Source organism: Geospiza fortis, unplaced genomic scaffold, assembly GCF_000277835.1.
Source record: "Geospiza fortis unplaced genomic scaffold, GeoFor_1.0 scaffold229, whole genome shotgun sequence".
In the NCBI taxonomy this organism is placed as follows: domain Eukaryota; kingdom Metazoa; phylum Chordata; class Aves; order Passeriformes; family Thraupidae; genus Geospiza; species Geospiza fortis.
In genome coordinates this window covers 3,278,136-3,302,116 of record NW_005054357.1, presented here as the reverse complement: position 1 = coordinate 3,302,116, position 23,981 = coordinate 3,278,136, and the positions used below count along the sequence as shown (strand labels likewise).

Sequence of the window (23,981 nt, the reverse complement as noted above, 5' to 3'; positions counted from 1 at the left end):
CCGGAGAGCCCCGGGGCGTGAGGGGCCCGCGGGGCGTTCCCGGGCGGATCTCCGGCGTTACGCGTCCTCCCCGTCACGCGTGTTTATCGTCTTTATGGAGACTGACAGCTGCCATCGCAGCTCGCCGGGTATCCGCTTTAGGTGCTTCGATCTCCTAATTCTGCCCTACGTCAGCTAAGCTGCCTTGGCCCCCCAGTCAGTACATTTTTTAAAGCAGACAGGCTCTTGCAAATTCTGCAGTACAAATGCGTGGGCTGGTATGTGGTTCGCATAATGGGATATCTGCTGTGCTGCTGTCGTCCAGCGCTCCATCGGTGATTTGGGAAGTGTTCTCCTAGCATCCCAGTTGACATGGAGGTGCTTATTTTCTGAAGTATGAGAACTATGTGGTCAGAGCTGTAGCACAAGCCTGTTTTGTTACAACAATGTAACTCAATGTGATGGTTGTGGTCTCCCTGTTCAATTAACTAGAAGACATTCCTTATAGTCTGCAGCTTAATGCTTATACTGAATTTAAAGATTTAAAGGACAGAGAAGCAGAATTCAGTTCCTCATAGATTGAAGTAAATGTGGTTTTGGAGTATTCAAAGGCAATTTGAGAAGTTGTCTTTAAAATGTTAATGCTTTTTTGGTCATAAAAGACCTGACTTTTTCGAAGATTGATTCCATGAGATTTTGCTACAAAGTGTCATTAGTTGTTAATGTAGCAGTTAAACTGAAGCACTTAAATTAGAATCTCTAGTCTGTTAAAGCTTTATACTTTATGTGGTTTTTTTCATTCATCGGTGAAACTTGTCAGACATTTTATTTCCTAGGAAAGCTAGGGCAATTTGGAAAAGTCATCGAAATTAACAAATGTCAACTTAACTGAATCATGCTATGGTACAGCAACATAAAAACATTGAATTACTTCTCGCAGTGTGACTGGTGTATAGGCTGTTCCAGAGCAGTCAAAGTCATATTTTACTTACAAATTTACATGGCAGCTGAAATATAGTGGGTTTTCTCTTTCATTAGTAATGGTGAACAGCCATAGAGTTTAGTTTAGCAATTTTTGTTACAAAACTCCTAGTCTAGGACTTCTGTTATAAAAATCCTAGTCTAGGACTTTTCAGAATTGCTGTTTGCATTCTTGTAGTTCAGAAATTGAAAGTGCTTGGGGAGCCAGAATATTGTTGATAAATCCTCCACAGGTATTTTAAATTCAAGTTCCCTGCTGCAGCTCAGCAGGTGAGCAGTAGACTTATAGCAGAGCGTATGTTAAGTGAGCATCTGCCTTTATCCACCTGTTAGGGTGAAAGTTGTCTACGTTGTAGAGGTGTTAAATGGAAAAATAAGCTGAGGTCTGGGCACAGGAGAGGGATGGGTCCAAAGGAGGGAAAAGCTTTGGGAACATGTGAAGCTGGGATGTAACACAGGGTTAGAAATGGCCAAAATGACTTCAGCAGCTCAACTATGAATAAGTGCTTTTCCAGTAGCTGCTGGTGAAGTGTAAATCTGATACTTTTGCTGTAACTGTTTAGTAGTGAGATTGGTGGTTTTCATCAGCTATTGTGGATTTCAAAAATAATTTTTAAAATACAGGTTTATTTACAAGAATTTACAATTTATGTTAAACAGTTGTTGGAAATTGTAACAGAATCTGGGTTGGTAGCTTATAGCATATTCCTAAGAAAGCAAATTAAGGAGCTAAATGTCAGAAAAACTATTTGCAACTATCTTTTCTATTATGGGCTTGTGTCAGAAGCATATGGATGCAGGTATATGCCTCTTGCCAGTGTGTGAGTCCATGAATAGCCTGGTCCATACAAAAGTAAACATAAAAATGATCCATTGTTAATATCCATAAGAGTTTTCCCTCTACAAATATCGTCCGCAATTTTCCCTCTATGAAAGCTACAGCAAGAACTCATTCTCAATATTTTGTATACATGGACATCTTGTTGTCCGTGGGTGATCCTTTATGCTTCCCATTCTTATTTTCCTTCAAGATAATGCTTTTTCTCAGTATCTTTCACGTACCTTTTTTTTTCTGATAACTAAATGGATTCTTACTGTGATTTCAGGATTTTGTTTGGGTTTTCTGTGTTTATTACGAAACATTATTGACTGTGTAAGGAAATGAGCTAATGGAACTGTATTAAAATAAAATGTTTTTAGACATGAAAAAGTCCTGATCTGGTATTCATGGATGGGGAATACCACCCTTGTTATTGTCAGTGTATTTGCATGCTTCAGATGTCAGGGAAAAAGTCAGTTCAACCATGATGTGTATTTAAATAGCTTTGGCAGGAAACATGGTTAGAATATATAATTTTAGCTGAGCACTGATGCTCTAAACAATACAATGAAAGATATTTCTTATTAATTTCCAATGAAACCTGCTTTCTTAAACCAGGTGCCAACCTATGGCTTCCATTTTTATGATTTTATCAGTTTGTAGAGTGTAATGGGAGCACTGATGATGGCTGTTTAATTCTGGGTGCAGATTAGTGCAGATGTGCAAAATCAGAGGAAAGGTGCATTTCTAGTTGTTTGCAGAAAAAGGGAAATTCTCTGTCAAAGAAGTAGGGAAGCTGTAAATCAGTGTTACTTACTGAAACTGGGTGGGGGGGAGCCCCTCTGTCTACATTAGTGACATTTGTTTGTGCTGCCTTATCCTGGTAAATGCAGCAAAATGGCTTTTATTTGTCTTCACTATCCCAACAAGCAAAAAAAGTCAAAAATAGATATCTGCAATTCTTGAAAACTGAAAATCTTTGACATGCCATTTGTGTGAGCTCAGACTTTAGTCCCTGAATTTTAAGATTTATATGCAGTTTGATGGAGTGGATTAATGGTTCTGGCTTTTTGGTTTTCAGTAAGAGCTCTTGGTGCTATTCAGTGTAATTTTATTGTTGGAGAACTGAGTAAACTAAATTTATTATTGTGCTATTAATGTTTTGGAGGTGGTGGTGATGAGGAATTTTCTTACCCTTACCCTGCTAATTTTATTTCACCTGCATTTGCTTGATTTTAAATGCCCTGGCTTGATTTTTGCTGTCCTGGATGTTCTCCAAGTAAGAGCAGTGGTGTTGCCCTACAAATATTACAGCTCTCTTGCAGCTCAGGAGGGTATAAATAGAAAAACCTGAATGATTGTGAATTTTTTTGCTTCTTACCTTCAAATGTAAAGCAGCACAGAATCCATAATGTCCCTGTTTTCTTGGATCTCACTTGGAGCAGCAGACTCTTCAAGCCTGTAGCAAAGATAATTTGTTCTTGAGCTGCTCAGTTGTTAAAAAGCTGTTGTCTAAGCCTCACTGAAACCTACCACATATAAACTCTCACACAGTCTTCCAACTAAACAGTTTTTCCATATCTTAGTTGTTCCTTTTAGCCTCATTTTTCTTCAGTTGGTCGGTATTAGCAATTCTTAAGCAAAATAGAACAGGGCAAGGTCTGAATTTTGAGCCATTTAGTCTGCAATATAAAAATCTACCTAAGGGATGTAATATACATGAAAAACATCAATCACTTGTTTTTAAAATTTTAAAAGTTTCATAGTAATAAAATGGCTATAAAAATGGTAATACAATTAGAGGAAAAATAATTTGGACAAATTGAATTAGGACAATATGAGACAATAAAGGCAAAGAGTTACGGACAGTCCAGGTGCCTTTTTCTGGGTAGCAGGAGCCCAAAAAAGGACCCCCATTAACAGAGGATTAACCCTTAAAAACAATAGCCTGTTGCATATTCATACACTTCATCCATGATGCATAAATTCTATTCAAACACAGGATTCTATCTGGTCTGTGTCAACTTCTTCCTCTTCATCCTAACAGCACCTTTGAGGCAGGAAGTTCATTTCTTCTGATAAGAGGGCAATAAATTCTTTTTCTCTGAAAGATTTGTGTGTCCTGGGGCTGCTATCTGGTGCGAGTGCCCTCATTCCTTTCTTAAAAAAAAATCCCACTAACATAGTTCTTACTTTAGCTACAAAAGTTACCTTTTAACTACAAGACTACATTTAGCATATTATTAAAATGTTAATAGAGCACTACTAATCAATACACTGAAATACATATGGTAAATATCTGCCATGTAATATGCACTTTTCACAATATATTAGTGCCAAAAAGCTATAACACCAGATTGTGGAAACCCAGAATATCCCTCTGGCTGTCCAGGATGGCCAGGAGCCCTGCCAGGGGGCTCAGAAGCCCTGGCACGGAGCCCAAAACACCTGTGGGTTTGATTATGACCTGTGGAGCAAATTACCAACCTTATATGAAGATCAGCAAGCCACAACAGTTTAGGTAGAATAATAGTGAAATTATCACAGGGTGGAAAAGTAGATTTTGGGGTTTTTGGTATGGGGGTTCAGGAGGCAAGATGGAGGGAACTGGGTGTGTCCAGCCTTTCTCCTTCTTCTTCTTGGCCTCCATCTTCTGCTGTGATGGTGGCACTTTTAGATTGGCTTAGGTAGAAGCTCATTGTCTAACATAGGTGATAGATATTGGAAAGTAATTGTAAATATTGTACATGTAGTTTTTAGTATAAATGACAATAGAACTCAGGGGCAGGCAGTGTTGTTGTGATTATAGCGCAAGAGTTCTATTGTCATTATTTTGCAAAGGTTCCATATTGCTAGAGTTTCTTACCTCTTTGATGTTTCTCATAGGCCGCTCCTCTAGGCACTGACCCGTCCTCACAGTAGCCAACTGACTCCAATTGCCCTCAACCAACCAATCCACTCTTTTATAACACTCTTCTTATTGGCTACAGCTGTGGCCTGTTAAAATCAGGCCTGCTCCTACTCTTTAATAATTAACCCAGCTGCAAGTCTTTAGGGGGTAAGATTACTTTCTATACTACCTTTATTTACTTATATTCTATCCCCCTACACAGTGTGCCTGGAACTGTCCTGTAGGATGGACCTTGGTAGGGTAGGAGAAAATTTTTTATAGATAAGATGCAATAAGCAACCTTGAGACCGAGAACTGGAGAGCTCCGACTCATTCTTCAAGCGCTCAGGCTGGGAAAAGAGACTTTTAACAATCTCGGGGTCACAGTGACCCAGAAAGGGCCTGAGACCAGATGGTTTTTGTGTGCCACTTATTGGGGTTAAATAGTTTCTGAGTTGGTTTTAAAGAAGTAAATTAGTCACTATTATAACTTAGAGAGTTTTTTTTGTTTCTTTTGCTCTAAATGATGTGTATTACTGGACACTTGGAGTATGCTTAAATTCATGAATGAGAACTTAAGATGCCAAACTCATAGACGCCATGTATTTACTTTGCTAAAAGAGTAGCCAACCGCAGTTGGTAATGAGAGGTGTTGTTGTTGCAGCAGAGCCTGGCAGCGTGAAGGATGGAGGCGGAGGAGAGCCCAGCACAGCCCCCGAGCGAGGCGCCGGGGCCGGGCGGTGCCGGCTGGGACCTCACGGACAGCGCCCGGCTGCAGCACTTCCTGTGCTTCGGCTCCGAGGGCAGCGCCTACCACGTCAAGGAGCACAAGCTGGGCTTTGAGAACGCTGAAGCTTTGCTAAGGCTCATTGAAGAGGGCAGAGGCTGTGAAGTTGTGGAAGAAATCAAAGCCTTTAGTCAAGAGGGCAGAGCGGCAAGACAGGAGCCCCTGCTGTTTGCCCTCGCCGTTTGCTCGCAGTGCTCTGATGCCAAAACAAAACAAGCGGCGTTTAAAGCTGTCCCCGAGGTGTGTTGCATACCAACCCATCTCTTTACTTTCATCCAGTTTAAAAAAGATCTGAAGGAGGGCATGAAATGTGGCATGTGGGGCCGTGCTCTGAGGAAAGCTGTTGCAGATTGGTACAATGGAAAGAATGGCATGGCTCTTGCTTTAGCAGTTACAAAATATAAGCAAAGAAGTGGTTGGTCTCATAAAGATCTTCTGAGGTTGTCCCACCTAAAACCTGCCAGTGAAGGTAATAAATTTTTATTTACCTGAAAATACTGTGTTTTAAACCTTTTATATTTACTGTGGAAGTATTTTGGAAACCTGAGTTCCATTGTAGATGAATTCTTAGTGAGGATATCCTGTAAATTGCATCTTTAAAATGTGGGTAATAATATTAAAAAACAGACCTTCAAGGTAAACAGGGTTTATCCTCTTAGTGAGGATATCCTGTAAATTGCATCTTAAAAATGTGGGTGATCATATCAAAAACCAGACCTGTTTAAATTCAAGATCAACAGGGTTTGTTCCTTCTTTTCTTCCATATGCCAAGAGAAGACACAATAACACAACTCCCTCATTTTGTTCCTATTTGCTTACAAATGATGAAATAACACTTTTTTTGTTATGTGGGAAGATCTGTTGACTTCAAATTTTAAAATAATGGAATGGTTTGGGTTGGGAGGGACCATAAAGATGATCCAGTTCCAGCCGTCCGGCCATGGGCAGGAGCACCTTCCACTAGCCCAGGCTGCTCAGAGCTCCATCCAGCCTGGCCTTGAACACTTCCAGGGGTCCAGGGGCAGCCACAGCTTCTCTGGACAATGTAGCAAATACATAAAGCTCTTTACTTCTAAGGAGATTAATACAGTAATTAAAAGTACTGCTCTGAATTGTGTGTGGCTGACCTTTTCAGTAGATGTTTGGCAGGTCTGAGAATGAAACCTGCTAATTGATTTGCATGCTAGAATGATAAAATCCAGTATACAGATGGTAATCCTGCTTGAGAAATGGTTTTCTTTTCCATCAGGAATTGCTATAGTCACTAAGTATATTACCAAGGGGTGGAAAGATGTCCAAGAAGCTTATAAAGAGAAAGCAGTTTCTGCTGAGACTGAAAAACTCTTGAAGTATCTGGAGGCTGTGGAGAAAGTCAAACGCACAAAAGATGAATTGGAAGTTATTCATTTGATAGAGGAGTATGGTCTAGTTAGAGAGCACCTCCTGACAAACCATCTGAAATCTAAAGAGGTAGGTAACTTCCTTAGCCAAATTCTCCATAGAAGTATGAATTCTCTACAGTGGGTAATGCTGTTCAGAGTCTTAAATCTAGATTTCTTTTCAAAGTAGCCCTTACACTGTTTTTCAAGTTGTTTACCCAAATAGTTAAAATAGTTAAAATTATTAAGACCTTAATAGAATTTGTACATTTATTTTAAAATACACTTATTCAGTGTACAGCTAACAGTTCTTGTACTTTGAGAATCTCATCTTTCTGTGTTTCCCTTCTCTTTCATCATAGGTTTGGAAGGCATTACTGAAGGAAATGCCTATTTCTGTATTGTTGAGAAATTTGGGAAAGCTGGCAGCAAATTCAGTGCTTGAGCCACGAGGTTCAGAAGTGGCAATAGTATGTGAAAAACTGAGAAATGAGAAACTGCTAAAAAAGGTGAGACCTTCATAAGCAGTGTCAGCCTCTGTGGATTTTGATTTTTAATGTTTAGTTTATTTAAAAACTGCAGTTTAATGCCTGCAATTTTATTTTAAAACTTCTGTATATGATCTCATTGGATTCCCCACCTGCTTTCTGAAACATTCAGATAAAATAAGTGTATTGGCAGCTATTGGATCCTCTCTTAAATGAGGGCCATGACAAGCTTTGCTAGTTGGGTTCATCAATTTCTTCTGAGTCTTATAGTTTTTAAGTGAGTTAAGAAAATAGCACAGCAGCTGAGGGGAAAAACAAGATGGGCAAGGAGATTTTCCTCTTTTCTGATTGGTTTATTGTCCATCCAAGTGGGAGGAAAGTAAGAAGGAAAAGAGGGTTCCCCAATGAGAGGATAACATTTTCAGGGATTTAGTCAGAGGTAGAGAGGACAAGTGTCTTGAGCAGCAGTTTTGTGAGCTGGGAAGATGAAAATCAGGACACTGAAATTCTTCAGCACCAGAGCTGAATTTAGCACAACAACAAAAGTCCTTTTCCCCCCATCCTATTGCAATTCTTTTTCTCTGGTTCCTTCCTGGAGAAGGGAGAGCAAAGATCATGGTGCAATGCCTTGGTGGAAGATACGCAATGCACAGGCATTCAGATTCATTGAGTTTTGATGCTGGCCGTGATTAAGCACTGAAACACCCCTTTTGGATAAAGTAACAAAATGTTTATATGGTTATATAAATTAAGTTTATATGTGGAAAGCAAAAAAGAAAATAAATATTTTGGAGTGTTTTATAGCATGAGAAAAATGGATACTGTGTTCCAAAGTAATTTATTGTCCAGTGTTACTGTATCTTGTATAAAGCTAGTTTTAAGTTGGTTCTTTTCCTTGCTCAGCTCCTTTCTCTTCAGCTGGGCAGGGACTTTCTTTCACTATAAGCCTGTGATGAAAAATAGCGCTTGACAATCATAGAACTCCAAAATTTTACCAGAATTCTGGTGATGCCATCCCATTTGGTGTTAGAGGATTCTTGAGAGGGAGTGAGGTCCATTATCAATAACCCACAAGTATCAGTTCATCCAACACCTATGTAAAGACTGCATGAACTCTTTAGGTTTAACAAATTTAAAGTAACCATATACTAAACGTGAGGTTTTTTTGTAGTAGGAACTTATTTTCACGTTCTAGTTTGTTACTTTTTTTAAGGAGATTAAATTTTCATGTCCTTATTTTTGATTTCTGCCTGTAGGGTAGAATACATCCCTTCCATATTTTGGTTGCATTAGAAACCTATAAAGCTGGACATGGAAACAGAGGGAAGCTTTGGTGGCGTCCTGATGAAGACATTTTAGAAGCTTTAGATGCCTCATTTTACAAAGCTTTCAAGGTAATAATAGTTCTCCAATTTGTTAAGCTTTTTAAGAGTTCTGTGTTTTCTGAAAGCTTATCAGGAACAGTTCCTGGGGTGGGTAACAATTCTGAAACTTTGATGTTACCTAGAAAGAGGAAAAAATGCTCTCTTTAGGAGTGAAAGCAGAGGAAGAAATTAGTATATAAATTATGTGTACCTATGATATTTTTGTCTTTTATTCTTTCAGACAGTGGAACCAACAGGAAAACGCATTGTAATTGCAGTTGATGTTAGTGCATCAATGACACAAAAGGTTTTGGGCAGTGTGCTCAATGCCAGCACGGTTGCAGCAGTAATGTGTATGGTGAGGCTTCCAATTTCTTTTATTTATAACTGTTTTCAGCTTGAATTGATTTTTTGTTAGAAAGGTGCTCTAAAGCTGGTTAGAAATCAAGAGGAAATTCACATATAATTTTTTTTGGATACAGGAGGTGTGACCTTCTGCCTCATTGCTGAAAGCTCCTAGCAACCATATTCAGAAGCATCAGTTTGAAGAAGTTGGTTTCTGTTGTAAATCAAAGTGGTCAGGGCAGCTTTTTCACTTATCTTAGCCATAATAAAATGGCTTACTATAAGTAAAAAATAATAACTTTATCTTAAACGTTTTAATTTTTTCAGAAGCCTTCATAGAAATACACAGATTAGATTAAGAAATATTGGGATAATTCTTATGTCTGTTTGAGTTGTCAGTGTGGCCTTTATTCACAATTACTTTCCTCTCAGTTTAGTATTCTAAAGCTTCTTGTGTTGTATTCTTTCATTGCAGAGGAGTTGAACTTTTGTTGGCCCTTAAAAATAGTCAAGGTTTTATGTCAGAGGAGAGGGAAGAAAATGGAAGTATAGTTACAGTAATTAGAGCAGTGTTTATTTACAGAATATTTATTTACAGACTATTTAAAGTGTAGAGTGAGCCATTACTGTTTATGAGCAGCCACAATGATTTAAATACAAAAGCATTTGTAATTTGTGTTGGTAGGGAATGGCTCAGTTCAGACATTAAAAATTCAGAGTAATGTAACTGAATTATTTTCACCCTTTTCTCTCTCTTTCTCAGGTTGTAGCACGGACTGAGAAGGATTCCCAAATTGTTGCCTTTTCACATGAAATGGTCCCGTGTCCAGTGACAGCTGACATGACCTTACCTCAAGTTTTAGTGAAAATGTATGAAGTATGTAAAAAAAAAAAGTCTCAGCAGTTACATTGTATTTTCTTTGTAATCAATCCTACTACCTTGTTCAATCTGTATAGCTCTAGTACACGATTGGATTTTTTTTTGGTGCATTTTATTTAGAGAAAGCCCAGCAAAGTCGTTATTTCATTTGCTGGATATTAAACATTGCAATTTAGAATGTCAGTGCTATGTCACAATGAGTTAGCTTGAAAAGAATATTTTAAAAAATTCAAACAAAAAATAAATCCTGGACCAACTGAGATAAAATTAACAAGTTTAACAAAAAAGCCTCTTTGTGTAGTAACACATGGTAAAACATGAAGCTTATATTAAAAGGAATTTTTCCATGGTTTGTTAATTTCTGTATTAATGTGTTCCATGTATATTTATTTTTTTCTCAATAAGATTCCAGTGGGTACCACTGATTGTTCTCTTCCAATGATATGGGCTCAAAAAACTCAGACAGCTGCTGATGTCTTCATTGTATTTACTGATAATGAGACCTTTGCTGGGAATACTCCTCCTGCAGTGGCCCTTAGAGAGTACAGAGAGGTAAATATGCTTCTGACTGTTTATGATTAAAAAATATTGTACGAAGTATTTGTACCAGCTCTAAAAATCCTTTAGAGATTGGACTGGTTGTGGCTTTCTTCAGTAAATAATTATATATTGTTAAAAACTTATCAGTCCTGCAGTTAGGCAGAATTAGTGCATATATTGCATTAATTGTGCGTATTTAAAACCACGGAATTGCTAAAAGGATTTGTAATTAGCCTGCCCCGCTTGGTATGCTCCAATGTTCATGAAATTTTGGTACTCAGGGACTGCATGAATTTCTACATCCTATATATAATTGATGGAATAAGTTTTTATAGTTGTTACAGAATGATGTTTGACTCTCAGAACTAAGTTCAACTTTGATGTCTGCAGTAGATGTCAAAATGTTTCAATGAAGTAATGAAGACAAGTGTCAAGAGGATGAGGTGACAGTATCTTATGAAGAAAGCCTATTGTGTTTTAAAGGGACTGCTCTAATCTGTACAGCTTCATAATATTACAGTAGAACAGAGAAAAATACCTTCTCCAAGCTATTGCTATTGGAAACCCTAATTTATTCAGCAAACAATCCTTTATGCTTTAAATAAACTATTTTTTAAACTACCAAAAATGTGTTTGTCAGGCATGGGTGTATGGACTTGAATCATTACGTAGTTTCCACCCAGTTGAAATGAATACCAAAAGTCTTTAATTTGGTTTCCTTAGTTGAGGTTAGCTGCCATTCCAGTGCTGACAGGCTCCCTGCAGTTCTGATTCTGGTGTCCCTTGTTTCTGTCAGTACAGCTCTTATGGCTTATGTAAGTGACGTTTGGCCCTCTGGCATATTTAAGTTACTGCATATGTGCACGTTTTACTCTAGATGTGTTTTCTGATATTTTTTGCTCTTCTTCCTCTAGAAAATGGGTATTCCTGCTAAGCTGGTGGTTTGTGGGATGACCTCTCACGGTTTCACGGTCGCGGACCCGGACGACAGAGGCATGTTGGATATCTGTGGCTTCGACACAGGAGCTTTGGATGTCCTTCGAAACTTCACTTTAGGTCTGATTTAACATTTTTAGGCATCTGCTTTTCCCAGTGGGTCCATTGCTGGCAACAGACTTTACCCTGGGAACTCCCAGCCAAATATACTTTATTAGCTCATGGCATCTTGTATACATATCAGAATGTTACAGGAGGTGGTGGCACTTCAAGCATCTCTGACTAGAGCTTCTCACTAAGGTGTTTGTAAGGTTGAACAGAACTTCAGTCTCATGCAAATCTAACAGAGAAACTCAGTGCTGGCATCTCTGGTATCAAATTGTCAGTAGCCAGTGATCCCCCTGCCATTGGAGGTGGCAGCCACATGTCACCGCTGTCACCCTGGGACTTGGTGCCACGCAGCAGCACACTGTGCATTTGGGCACTGCTGGTAATGGCTGGCAATGCCGTCACATCACCCTTCAGAGTCCTGCAGCACAGCTGCAGCCCTGCTTCTTGCTCCTTCAGAAAGGCATCTGCACTCCTCAGCCACCCTCCTTGTATCCAGCACCCTCCTTTTCCCAAGGCAGTTGGTTTCTTCCCATACACGCACTGAAACTCTAGTTGGATTCATTCCCTGACCAGCCTGGGCTCTGTGTGAGCTGGAGATCCAGAGAGCATCAGCCCTTGTGTGGTAACCACAGGAACTGTGCTCTGTGTCCTGTGGGCCAGCACCAGCCACTCTGGATCTGTCCCAGGGGTGAACAGGACCCCCTGTTATGATGGGATGGTGGCAGGACCACAGTCTACTTCACAAACCCTTGGTCCCTGAGCTTCACCTAAGTCTTCCTGGCTAGCCTGGCCTGCAGCACATGAATCACCCCATCCCTGTTGTCCTCAAGCTCCACAGCATCCACCACCTTGAGGAGAAGGGTGGTTTTGCCTGGGCCCAAGGAGGACACCACCACAGCCAACTCTTTGTGGCAGCATGCTGGACCTTGCTCTTACTCCTCACCAGTGCTGGAGCCAGCCCAACACCATCTTGGCCACTCCCATCTCATCAGCGGGGTAGGTGAAGGGGCCACAGTGCTGTCCAGCTCCTCATGGACTTTGGAGTTCCTCTGCTGCAGGTACCCCTGCTGCAGCAGCAGATCCAGCACCTGCTGAGGACACAGCTGCAGGAGCAGGGTTGTACTGCAGGATGGCCAGCTTCCTGTCCCCCAGGACTTGAGCAGCAGCACAGACCAGCAGGGCCAGGAGCAGGTGTATCACCTCCAGAGCCCTGAGCACCACCTTGGAGTCATCGAGGAGGGTGTAGGGGAAGCTGAGGAGCCCCAGAGTTCAGACCTTGGCCTTTAGGACTGACAAAGTCCCTTGCAAACAGTCCTGAATGAAAAGCAGTCCAGGAAAGCTGGACATTGTTCAAGGATCTTAAAGATGGAGGAACTGGCTGTCCCATGTGCTGAAAGATGAGCCAGTGGGGAAGAAGACTGGCCTGGGGAAGAACAGGGAGCTGTCACTGGAACTCAGGGAAAAAAGACCTTTGGAAGAAGGGGCAGGATGCTCTTGAGGACTACAAGGATGTTGTTAGGTTATGCAGGAAGGTTACAAAAGTGAAACTCCAGCTAGAAATTCATTTGGCCACTGCTGAAATAGATAACAAAAACTGTTTTTACAAATACATCAGCAACAAAAGGAGAGCCAAGGAGAGAATCTGCATCCTTTATTGCATGTGAGGGGAAGCATTGCCACAAAGAATGGGAAAAAGGCTGAGGTGCTTGATGCCTTCTTTGCCTCAGTCTTTAATAGTCAGACCAGCTGTCCTTGGGAAGACAGAGACAAGGAACAAAATGAGGTCCCTGTAATTCAGGAGGAAACAGTGACCTACTCCTCCACTTAAGTGTTCAAAGGTCCCTGGGGTCTGATGGAATCCACCCAAGCTGCTCTCCACCATTTATCATCAATCCTGGCTAACCAGGGAGGTCTCAGGATGACTCAGGTTGGCCAGTGTGACACTCATTGGAAGGAGGATGCAGGAAGCCCCAGGCCTGTCACCCTGACCTCAGTGCCAGGGAGGGTTGTGGAACAGATCATCTGGATCACACAGCACGTGCAGGACAGCCAGGGAACAGGCCCAGCCAGCCTGGCTTTGTGAAAGGCAGGTTCTGCCTGACCAGCCTGATCTCCTGATATGAATGGTGACCTCCCTGGTGGATGAGGTGGAGGCTGAGGATGTGGTCTGCCTGAGCTTCAGCAAAGCCTTGGACACTGTTTCTCTCCTGTCTGAGAAGATAGATAGGAGCCTGTGGCTTGGACAGGTGCACTGTTTGCTGGCTGAAAATCTGGCTGGATGGCTGGGCACAGAGAGTGGTGGTGCCTGAGTCACATCCTGCTGCTGGCTGGCCACCAGTGGTGCTCCCCAGGGCTCCCTGTTGGGGCCAGTCCTGCTCAGTATCTTTATGGCTGATTGGACAAGGGGATCGAGGGCACCCTCAGTTTGCAGATGACACCAGGTTGAGTTGATCTGCTGGAGGGCAAGAGGGATCTGGACAGGCTGGGGCCATGGATTGAGTGTGGCCCCAAGTGCTGGGTCCTGCCTTTGGGTCACAACAATCCCAGTAATGCTCCAGGCTGGGACAGAGTGGCTGGGAAGCTGCCCTGTGGAAAAGGGGATGCTGGTCAGGAGTGGGTGAACAAGAGCCAGCTGTGCCCAGGTGGGCAGGAAGGCCAAGGGCATCCTGGCTGGGATCAGAAAGAGGGGCAGCAGGACCAGGGAAGGAGTTCTTCCTCTTGACTTGGCACTAGAGAGGCTGAACCTCAAATCCTGTTTGCAGCCAAGAATTGGAGCAGGCTGCCCAGGGAGGTGGTGGAATCATCATCCCTGGAAGTGTCCCAAAACCTCGTGGATCTGGTGCTTAGAGACATGGCTCTGTGGTGGACCTGGAGGTGTTGGGTTGATGGCTGGACTCAATCTTAAGAGCTCTTTTCCAACCCTCATGGTTTTGTGATTTTTATTAACTTTTTGTGAAGGGAAAACAAGAAAAGCAGATGAGGAATCTCTTTTTTTATTTTTCCTGTTGCACACAATTTAGAATAACAGTGAGAAGCTTGCTAAAAGTGGTTACAGGGTTACATAGTATATAATTTAATTTCATTTATAGTAGAGTATAAATATGGAGAGATTTTTAATTTCCCCCATTGCTGTGGAACGCTTATTTCCAAGAATAAATTCATTAATTACTTTTAGAGTGGAGCTGGAAACAAATGGGCTTAGTATTTTTAATAATGGCAGTTTACCAGCAGCTTCATTGAGAGGGACTTTTCTTTAGGCTTTTTAAAATCTTTGTATTTTAAGTGTTAGTAATGTTCAGTGGTTTCCATGGCTATGGTTAAAATCTACAAAAGAAGTTTTTTCTGGTATGTATTGAGACCATGTGACTGTGATACAGTGTAAAAGTTACCCAGGGACATTTTATACTGCTAAAACTGAAAGTGCAAGAGCTCATGCTAATCTTTTCCTCTCTGGATTATCATCTGGGTTTTCAGGAGGAAATATCTCTTTAGGTAAATTGAGGGGCAGTTTCTGCACAATACCATTTCAGAAACTAGTTTAGAATTAAACTAGTTTAGAATTAAAAATGCTTTACAGGAAGTTCTAAAAACTGTTTTTAGTAGAAAAAGACCTTGGAAATGACTGGGATGTCACATTCTGTCCTTGTCACAACTTCAAGAAGCATCAGCACACCTTCAGTGAGCAAGATTAACAAGTGCATGTGTCTTGGCCTACTCAGCAAAGCTGAGTTGGAGCAACCAGAAACAAAAAGCTACTTCTTTTTTTTTTCAAAAGAATGTATTCAATGACTCAGAAACAATCTTCCTAACAGGAGAGTATTTAATTTTTAAAATCTTTTTGTAGATTAGTGTTACTTCTGATTTCATACATTAAGTCAAGCTAACATATTTCAAAACTACCTCCAGTTTATAGTGACCAATTCTTAAAAACTTTTATGAACTGTACAGTTGCCTCCTTCATGTTCACAAAATCATGTTTAGGAAGTGATTGAAACTGGATTCTTTATTTTTAATTTTTTATTTTTAGTCTGATAGTAAGAGTGTGACAAGGAGAAAGCCAGTGAGTATTCTACCACTTTGGAACAGAAATTGATAGCAGTTTGTGTGTATATGTATTTAATTCTGTGTTTTCTATATGTGTGTATAGGGGGGAAGTTAAAAGATCTCTTTAGTAGATCAGTCTTACAAGATTTGAAAAGTTTTTTAGTGATGCTTTAACAACTTCCTCTAAAACATACATATTTCAGCCTCTTTTATGCTAATGCAGACTGTTTTAAACAGCAAATTTGATGTTAATTTGAAAAGAATTATGATTTTTAAAAATATCATGTTTACCCATAGTGGTAAATGACACATCACACCATATTTTTCTGCCTAAAACCCAAGCTTTTAAATGTAAAATTGAAGTTCCTACTATACTTTTGGTACTTGTAACACTTTTCATTATGCCTCATTCCTATTGATGATAAATTCAAATCTTGCATTGTGTAGCTGGGATATCTCATTTGGTGCTAAAATAGGATGTTACATGTTACTGAAGGTATTCTGCTACTTCCTTACACTCTCCCTTAATGCATAATGAATCCAGAGAGGGAAGCAGGGCTAACAGAACTGCTGGGTAGAGTGTTGCCTTTCAGCCAGCATGAATGTAAGTCACTCCTGAATTCTCACTGCTCTCACAGAATGCTTGGAGACACAGGACTGCCACCAGCTCCTCAGGTGAGTTCTAGAACAAACCAAGTGTTCCCACAAAAGCTAAGACACAGCACTTTGGGGTTTGCAAAAAGAAAACCAGCCATTTCTCATGAAAAATTGCATATCATTCCTAGCATCTAAACAAAACACCATGAGTATGGGGAGTAAACTCATTTGCTCAATACGTATTAATAATTATTTCCAGTAAATGCACTGATGTGTTGGGGTTGGGTTTGGTAGTAATGCATTTTAAATGACACAATAGACAAACATCTGATAGGGTGTTTCCTTCTAAGCTAGAGATGTCAAAAATAACTGATAGATGAGTATCTTTTGCAAGTACTTTTTCTTATTTGCAGTAGTATTTGTGAATAATAGGAAATATTTTGGACTAAATATAAAATGAAAACTTAAAACAGGCGTTTCAAGTAACTTTCAAGTAAATTTATTGCAAATAAAAATTAGAGTAGTTACTAACAGATTGAATGTATGGTTATAGTGGTGTTGCATCTTTGGAAGCAGTCCAGTTTAAAATGCAGTTCCTTGAACTAGAGTGTGGAGGTAAAGATGAACTTTTCAGTAGGAGTGATAGAAATTGTAGATCCCTGTATCTGTTGACACTGGATAGCTGTGACCAATGATAAAAGGTGGTCATCCCTGCTGGGGTACAGAATGTGCTCCTAAACATTTATAGTAACTCTGGACTGAAAACCTGGTCAGTGCTTTCTGTGATGTAAAACCAGCACTGGTCAGACCACATTGCCATCTGCTCCTCCTTCAGGATTTGCACAGAGAGGGGAAACTGAAGTAAATGCTGACAGCTGAAATTTTATAGTATGTGGACCTTTCTTTCTGGGAGTTTATTTCTGGTTTTGCTATTCTCTTCTATTAAGGGGCATAGAAGAATGATGCTGCCTATTCCTTGTCCATAGACTGGATCTTTTTTATCTGCCCATACACTGAATTTTAGGGGACAGCATGACTCACTTGCCATAACATGCATTGGCCCATTTCTAGTCTGTAGTTATTAAACTGATAATTCCCAAAACAACTTTAGACATATAAAGAGGCAATAATTACTGTAATGCTTGAAAAAGAATAAAAAAAGTGAGTTAAGACAAAATTGATAAGCTTAAGCTTCAGTTCAGTGTACAATAAACAACCTAAAAAGGAGACTTTCAAATTATCAGTGGTCATTGCATTGGAGGAACACTGACTGGAAAAGCAGAAAAGGGGCTGTAATTGTGCACTGCAGTTAGCCAGTAAGCATTGACCAGGGACAAGTTTAAAGCTAGTTAATTTTATTCAAAATGCTGAAGGAAAAAAGATCTAAATGCAGAGTGCAGCTGTAGACCAGGCAAATGCAGGTATCCTAGAAATGCAGGTTTTCCAGGTTTCCTGATAGCTACAGTTACCTGGTTTCAGTTTGACTGCCATTTGTCCCCTTGACAATTCTGGAGCATTAGACTATTGTGTTGAACACTGTAGTGTGTTCACTTAAGCTTTAAGAAAGAAGAAAAGCATGTTGTGGTTGGAAGCACAGCAGAAGTGAAACATTCTCCCGTGAGGAATGAACATCCAAGGTCAGGTTTCTTCTTGGAAGGGACACAATAAATGACACGGAGAGGGCAGGAGGCTCTTGAGTTTTTAAAAAAAATGCAGTGAGCACATCAGCATTGAGTAATAAAGTCAATAATGACAGTAATAGTTTTGCCAAGAAATAGACTTTCATGTCAGGAATTTTAGACCTGGAGCAAGGAGTAGGAGAGTTCGAGGTACTTGTAGAATTAGATTGCAGTCCTCTGTTTCAAAAAGGAGAAGTCTGAGGCTAGGTGTAGTTCTGAGGTCAGCAGGGCCAGTCTAAATGCCCACTATTAGTGTGAGGGCTGTTAATAACTGGCACTAAAATACCTTGCTGCTTAAAACCACTGTTAAACCTGTTTGTCAAACACAAGTCTTAAGGGGGTTTATGTTGGTTTTTCACATTGCTGTTGTTAACTGATGCCCATAGACGGGTATAGCTTTAAAAGGCTGTTCAACAAAGTGTATTCTTGGCTTAAAAACACACCAGCAGTTTGGGAAATGTATTTTAATAATGGCTCTGAGTGTAAAAACACTAGGAAAATATCTGTCTGCATTGCAAATACTGCTTACCCTGTCCTGAGCTCGCAGGCACCATAACAGAAGCTTTAGTTTTGGTTCCATTTGTTTTGTTTCTTCTTCTTTTGCTGTCCCCTTTTCTCTGTTAGTGTTGGGTTTCTTTCTCCTTTTCCATCTTGTCACCTCAGGCCTATACTTGAATCTTTTATCACAAGCTCTCATCCATTCCTTTTTTCTTTTATTTTTGCCTCCATTCTTCTGCCTTCTTGCTGTCACTGAGTGTGCTCACTTAGCTCCCTGCACCAGAACTGATGGCATAGTATTTCATGTTTCTAATAATTAATATTTTTTTCTGTTCTTTAATTATATAAATCTCTTACAAAACATCTAATTTTTTGTATCTGTCAGATTTTTGGTAAAACTTGGTGTAAAAATCAGTTACAAAAGTATACTTTATTTATTACAAAAATCCAACATCTGCCTGTGAATGGCTTTATTTGAAAAAAGCAACAATTACAATTGGCTTTTCAAATGTAAAGTTTTTTTCTAGAATTACTTCAGTGATTTGAAACTTTTCATTCTTTTAAATAGTATCAAGCTGCTGTCATGCAGAATTAGGAAAACATTTAAATTAATATTCTGGATAAACAGGCAGTTTCTTTGCAGTATTGACAAGAGAAAGTTTTGAAAGAATAGGCTATAGAAGTAAACCTAAGTAAAGAATCATTTGTCTTTCTTGTGCTTTTAACCCTTTTATTTAGTTTCTATGAAATTCCACCAGTTTCTAGGTTTATTTTGCTATCTGCAGTGGTTTGCAGTGCACAGAAAGGCTGCTGTAAGCAGCTGTTCCAAGGGCTTTCTTGCTGGAATGGTAGAGATTTCATCTGACCATGACACTGTGGGGTGTGCAAATGGCTGAGCAAGAGTTCTGGGGAAAAGGTAAAACACTGACCAGGACAGTGTTTTATGGATATGCTGCCCTGAGGGAAATCATAAAAGATAAGCTAATTTCAGCAGAAGGTATGGTGTCTTTAAATATGCGTGCTTACATATCTGGATTTATGATTCTGATACTGCAAAGCCTGGTTTCTTTAGGTATTTCTGCATTCTGAATTTGTTTAAATATATATATATTTGCATATATATGTGGTATGTTGACAACTCCTACAAATGCTTCATTAAGAAATAATGAATATAAGTAGCTGTTTTCCTGTTACCAGCTTAAGAGTTAAGCACAACTAGTTACAAATAAAATGTCTTTTCATTCTCCTGTAAAAGTGCAGTTCTACTCTTTAAAAATAATTCTGTATTTAAGAAGCAACAAATGGGCACATTCACAGCCCTGAATGCTTCATTAAACAACTCAGTGTTTGTTTCCACCTTCTTCTGCTTCTTAGAAGCTTGGGATTTAAGATGGATGAGCAGGTATCCAGATCTTCTAGTGGATAAATTTCAATATTTAGATCCCAGGACAAGCATATTTTAAGATAAACAGCTTTGTCCTGGAGACAATGCTAGGGGAAAAAAAAGATGGAAATTTTTAGTGACTATTCTTGAGGTTCTTAATTTTGGTTGGGTTTTCTCCCCCCTAGATCAGAACCACACTTTAACTGCCATATCATGTTTAATTAACTTTAGCATAACGTGGCTTTGTGCCATCCAGTAACAAAGGCACTGTCTTGCTGCTACTTTCTGTGAAATTGTACACAATGGAAAAAACTGTTTGGATTGGGAGCCTTAATATGGTTAAAAAGAAACATAATTAACCCTTTGGGTGCCTTAAGCTAGATCCTGTTTAATGACGGGGCACTCACTTGCATCTGCAGGCACAGCTTGTTTCAACAGCTGCAAGAGAATTTGCCTTAAGTGACAATGCCCTGGGATTTCCAGAACTTGGAACTCAAAGGGTTATTTTAGACTACAGGTTAAAAGAACAAGCCTCTAAACAGGGAACAAATGAAAAGGTCTTTGAAAAATTCCTTTGAATACTATTATTATTATTTTTATGTGATGGGTTTATCAGTTTTGGGGACAAAATTGTTGTTAAGCTTCTGGTAAAAACATCACTGGCTGAAGAATTGTACACAGAGAAAAAGAATACTTGGTATTCTTATATGACTGTATGTGCAAAATAAATTGCTTTATTAAGTGTAAATTCAGAGAGAGGTGCAGATCTGTTTACCTTGATGACTGTGTCCTAGCACCACACAGTAAACTGCAATAATTAAAATGAAACAAGGTCAGTGTGTTGAATTAGCTGATTACATATTAAAGATGCACAATGCAGGCAACTGTATACTAAAGACTTTCTACAAATGATGCAGTTTAAACTTAGTTCAAACCTGCATCACAAAAATGAAGCTGTCAAGTTTAAGTGATATTCTTGCTGTCCTAGTTACCTGGAATTAAAGATTGATGTTTTTTTTCCTTGAGGGAAAAAGTAGTTTAGGAACATGCAGTGCTGAAAGCAATGGAAATAACAGGATTCTTAATTGACAAAAAGTGAGTAAAAAATTAATTGACTAATGTTTTTATTCTAATATGTGCACCTTTAGTTGTGTAATGGTCCCTTTAACTGAAGAGTGGGATATAATTTTCTACTTGCATATGAACTACTTTGAAATAACCAAGAGTCTTGGCATTGCCTGGTCTGGCTTTGGATGTACATTGTACTGAAACTATGGAATTTTAGTCATTTCTTTTAGACATTTAACTGAAAGTTAAAATGGCTAGTAAACTGCATTCTGGCTGTAGAATTTAAGTATTAAATAAACTCTATGCATATTAGACCTGCTTCCCTTGCTCTTATGTTTCATGCTGCTGTTGGATCGGTTGTACCACAGTCTGCAGCTGAGTGCCCGAGCTGCCTGGCCCCCCTAGAAGGCCATTCCTGAATGGCAGTGCAGGTTGATCCCTCAGAATGCAGAGGAAAGATGAAAGCTGTCACTCTCTAAAGCTGCCACAATCTTTATTCCCTTTTCTGTTCCATTGGACACACCATTTGGGAGCTGGGTGATCAGGCACTGGAGTACAGGAGAGGCAGACATGCACACACCAGTATCACTACAAACTGGGTTTGCTTTACACTTCAGTTTGACAGAGAAGAATTATATTTAAAGAAACCATTAAATAAAACAGACAATTTATTGAGACAAAGCTAGAAAGCAAACTAATGTGCAGCAAAACCCCCAGGATTCTTTTTGCAGAGCCTGGGCTTCCCTGAAGCAGGATGTAATCATGATGAAATGACATCACTGTCTCACTAACAGCCCCAAGAGTTACTAATGTTTGCTAATGACCATTGGGCTTGTGGGAAAGCTGAGGCAAGGACACCAAGTAATTCACCAAGTCCATAAAGTCTGTCAGAGTGATCTGTAATTCAGAAAGCCATGGTTTGAGGTTGTTGAGTGCAGCTCATGCTGTGTCTGTGATCTTCTGATTTCATCTGAAATTCTGTTCATACAAAGGAAGACGAAGCTAGAGGTGGTTGCTCAGTAATTTCGCCTTGTATGACACTGATTAATTAAAGGAAGCAGTTTGCCTTCCTCATGAAGCTTTTGAGTATCTGTTGCGCCTCCAACACAAGTCCCATTGATAAACACTCTTGGGACCTATCAAGAAAACAAAAGTTGCATTAGTTACCTCTTGGGAAAAAGGTAAACATTCGAGCAAGCCCATGTGGACTCCAGTACACACAATCACTGTGTTCTTCTAGATGTGTGTATAATATTAATGTACAACCCATACTTGTCCATAATATTTACAGAGATGGGAAACTTCATGTGCCCCTCAAAAGTGGGATGAAGACACTGAGTGGGTGATTGTAATAAATTCCAATAATTGAGTCAAGTGAGACTATGTAAATTAAAATAAATGGGTTAAATGCAATGGTTTAAATATACAAATTAAAAATTGCTTTGATACTTCAATTATTTCAGTGTCAGTACAGCAACGATCAGCTGTGAGGGACAGCCAGAGGGGTTCTAGAAGAAGAGACCTCCTACAGTATTTAATTTAGAGCTTGTATCCCAAAGTTACCTGTCTCAAAACAATTAAGGACTTGCTATGGATATAACCCAAGCGGGATGTGTGTAGCCCAAGCTGTTACTTGTTAAGTATAAGAGAACATACTCACTGTTCTGCTACCAGTCATCTGCTCCAGAGTGTCTTGGAACTGTCTTCCATTTCTATTTAGGTCCAGTTCCACAGTTGTGTAATTCACATTCAAACCCTGAAAGAGGTTTTTTGCCATTCTGCAGTATGCACATGTTGTTTTAGAGAAAATCACCACACAGTTGCGTGAAATAATGTCCTGTGTGCTCAAAAGAAAGTTAAAAGTCAGCGAGCTTCAAGCCAATGCACTTAGAACACTATTGAACACTCATGAAAGTAGTACACAGGTTAAAAAGCTGCTGTTAGAGTAGCACACACAGGAAAATCTCTGCTGGCACCTCTGAAAGCAGGTTTGACCTGCATCTGGCTCCAAACCAGCACAAGGATGGTAGAGGGTGTGGTACAACTCTGCTCTGCAGTCTGCCCAACTCCCTGCATCCCCCTAAATTGTTTAGGACAGTTTTCTCTGTCCGTAAGGCACTTGGGATGTGCCAGTGGCGAGCACAGTGACCAAAAGCAGTGGCTGGAAGATACACCCTTATCACTTTACTGTAAATTCAAGGGGATTTCAGGCTATCATTAACTATCAGTAAATTTATAAAAACCACAACTTTAAAATATTTAACTTTACTTGATATCAGTAATTTTACAAGGTTCTATCCCTGATGTCAATGGCAACACTGAATTTCAGTAGAGGTCTAAAAAAACCCATAAAATGGGTGCAGCCTAGGAAGATCAGGTTCCAGGGCTGTGGATAAACAAAACTGCCAGCATGTCTTGATAACCATGATAAACATAGGAACAGGTTCAACAGGCAGAACTATTTACAGTATTTCTTTGTGTAAATAAGCAAAGGTTTGAAGTAATTTGCTTTTATAAATGCTGAAAATCAGTAAAAGCCCATAAATAATGCTACCTGTATTTGATTCGCGGCAGCACCACACGACAATCCTACAGAAGCCGTCTGTCTGTTCCCCATTCTATAGCTAAAAAGAAATGACAGTCAGATCTTCGAGCTTTCAAAGGATGGCCACATTGGCCCGTTTTGTTTCGGTATTTCACTGACTGCGCCATGGAGGTTCCCTTGAGCTGCAGCATGTGCAGCCAGCCTGCTTCTCGTGTGCCCGCAGGGCCGGGGAGCAGCGGGATGGCTGCGGCAGGAACAGCCCGGCCCCGGGGCCGTTACACGGGAACCGCTCCGCGCCGCCGGCGACAGCCACACACACACGGGTGACACCCGCGGCACCGGCACCCCGCACCCGCCCCCGAGCCCGGCCCTCGTCCTCATCCTGATCGCTGTCCTCATCCTGATTCCGAGCCCCGTCCCTCTCCCAGTCCCGGTCCTTGCTCCGATCCCGATTCCCGTCCCTGTCCCGATCCCGGTCCCCGTCCTTGTCCCGGCGTCCGTCCCTGTCTCAACCCTAATCCCACTCGTGGTCCTGGTCCCGATCCCTGTCCTTGTCCCCGTCCCGACCCTAATCCTACTCGCGGTCCCGGTCCCGATCCCGGTCCCGGTCCCGGTCCCGATCCTTATCCCGGTCGCACTCCCAGTGCCGAGCCCACCTGCTCCAGA

General features: G+C 40.4%; 3 protein-coding genes across 4 annotated transcripts in view; 1 reads left to right on the top strand and 2 right to left on the bottom strand.

Moving 5' to 3' along the window:
• Positions 1–312, bottom strand: part of UCHL5 (ubiquitin C-terminal hydrolase L5) — a 17,276-nt gene extending 16,964 nt beyond the window's left edge. The window contains exon 1 of the mRNA XM_014308096.1: positions 204–312. Coding sequence (XP_014163571.1) covers positions 204–312 — 109 coding nt within the window. The remainder of the gene's footprint in view (positions 1–203) is intronic.
• Positions 313–5,336: 5,024 nt separating this feature from the next.
• On the top strand, positions 5,337–21,082 carry RO60 (Ro60, Y RNA binding protein). Of its 2 annotated transcripts, none has more exons than XM_005423721.2 (8): positions 5,337–5,926; positions 6,707–6,927; positions 7,199–7,345; positions 8,581–8,718; positions 8,930–9,046; positions 9,797–9,910; positions 10,319–10,465; positions 11,368–21,082. In XM_005423721.2, exons 1-8 carry the CDS (start codon positions 5,356–5,358, stop codon positions 11,518–11,520), a joined length of 1,608 nt encoding a protein of 535 aa, XP_005423778.1. In that variant the 5' UTR covers positions 5,337–5,355; the 3' UTR covers positions 11,521–21,082. The 2 variants fall into 2 exon arrangements, with proteins under 2 accessions (XP_005423778.1, XP_030915050.1); XM_031059190.1 differs by having other exon boundaries at positions 5,542–5,697.
• A 160-nt stretch (positions 21,083–21,242) lies between these two features.
• Positions 21,243–23,601, bottom strand: GLRX2 (glutaredoxin 2). Its single transcript, XM_014308115.2, has 4 exons — positions 23,475–23,601; positions 23,325–23,394; positions 22,431–22,607; positions 21,243–21,906 (listed from the first exon to the last, which is right to left on the bottom strand). Exons 1-4 carry the CDS (start codon positions 23,504–23,506, stop codon positions 21,787–21,789), a joined length of 399 nt encoding a protein of 132 aa, XP_014163590.1. The 5' UTR covers positions 23,507–23,601; the 3' UTR covers positions 21,243–21,786.
• Positions 23,602–23,981: the final 380 nt, after the last annotated feature.

What these genes read in the sequence shown, in the direction of transcription:
- GLRX2 (XM_014308115.2), bottom strand. Translation starts at nt 23,506, where the DNA reads ATGCTGCAGCTCAAGGGAACCTCCATGGCGCA. An exon ending in CTGCCGCGAATCAAATACAG is followed by an intron (nt 22,608 to 23,324) that starts GTAGCATTATTT and finishes TTGAGCACACAG; the next exon opens with GACATTATTTCACGCAACTG. An exon ending in AGATGACTGGTAGCAGAACA is followed by an intron (nt 21,907 to 22,430) that starts GTGAGTATGTTC and finishes TTTTCTTGATAG; the next exon opens with GTCCCAAGAGTGTTTATCAA.
- RO60 (XM_005423721.2), top strand. Translation starts at nt 5,356, where the DNA reads ATGGAGGCGGAGGAGAGCCCAGCACAGCCCCCGAGCGAGGCGCCGGGG. An exon ending in ACCATCTGAAATCTAAAGAG is followed by an intron (nt 6,928 to 7,198) that starts GTAGGTAACTTC and finishes CTTTCATCATAG; the next exon opens with GTTTGGAAGGCATTACTGAA. An exon ending in TTTTAGTGAAAATGTATGAA is followed by an intron (nt 9,911 to 10,318) that starts GTATGTAAAAAA and finishes TTTCTCAATAAG; the next exon opens with ATTCCAGTGGGTACCACTGA.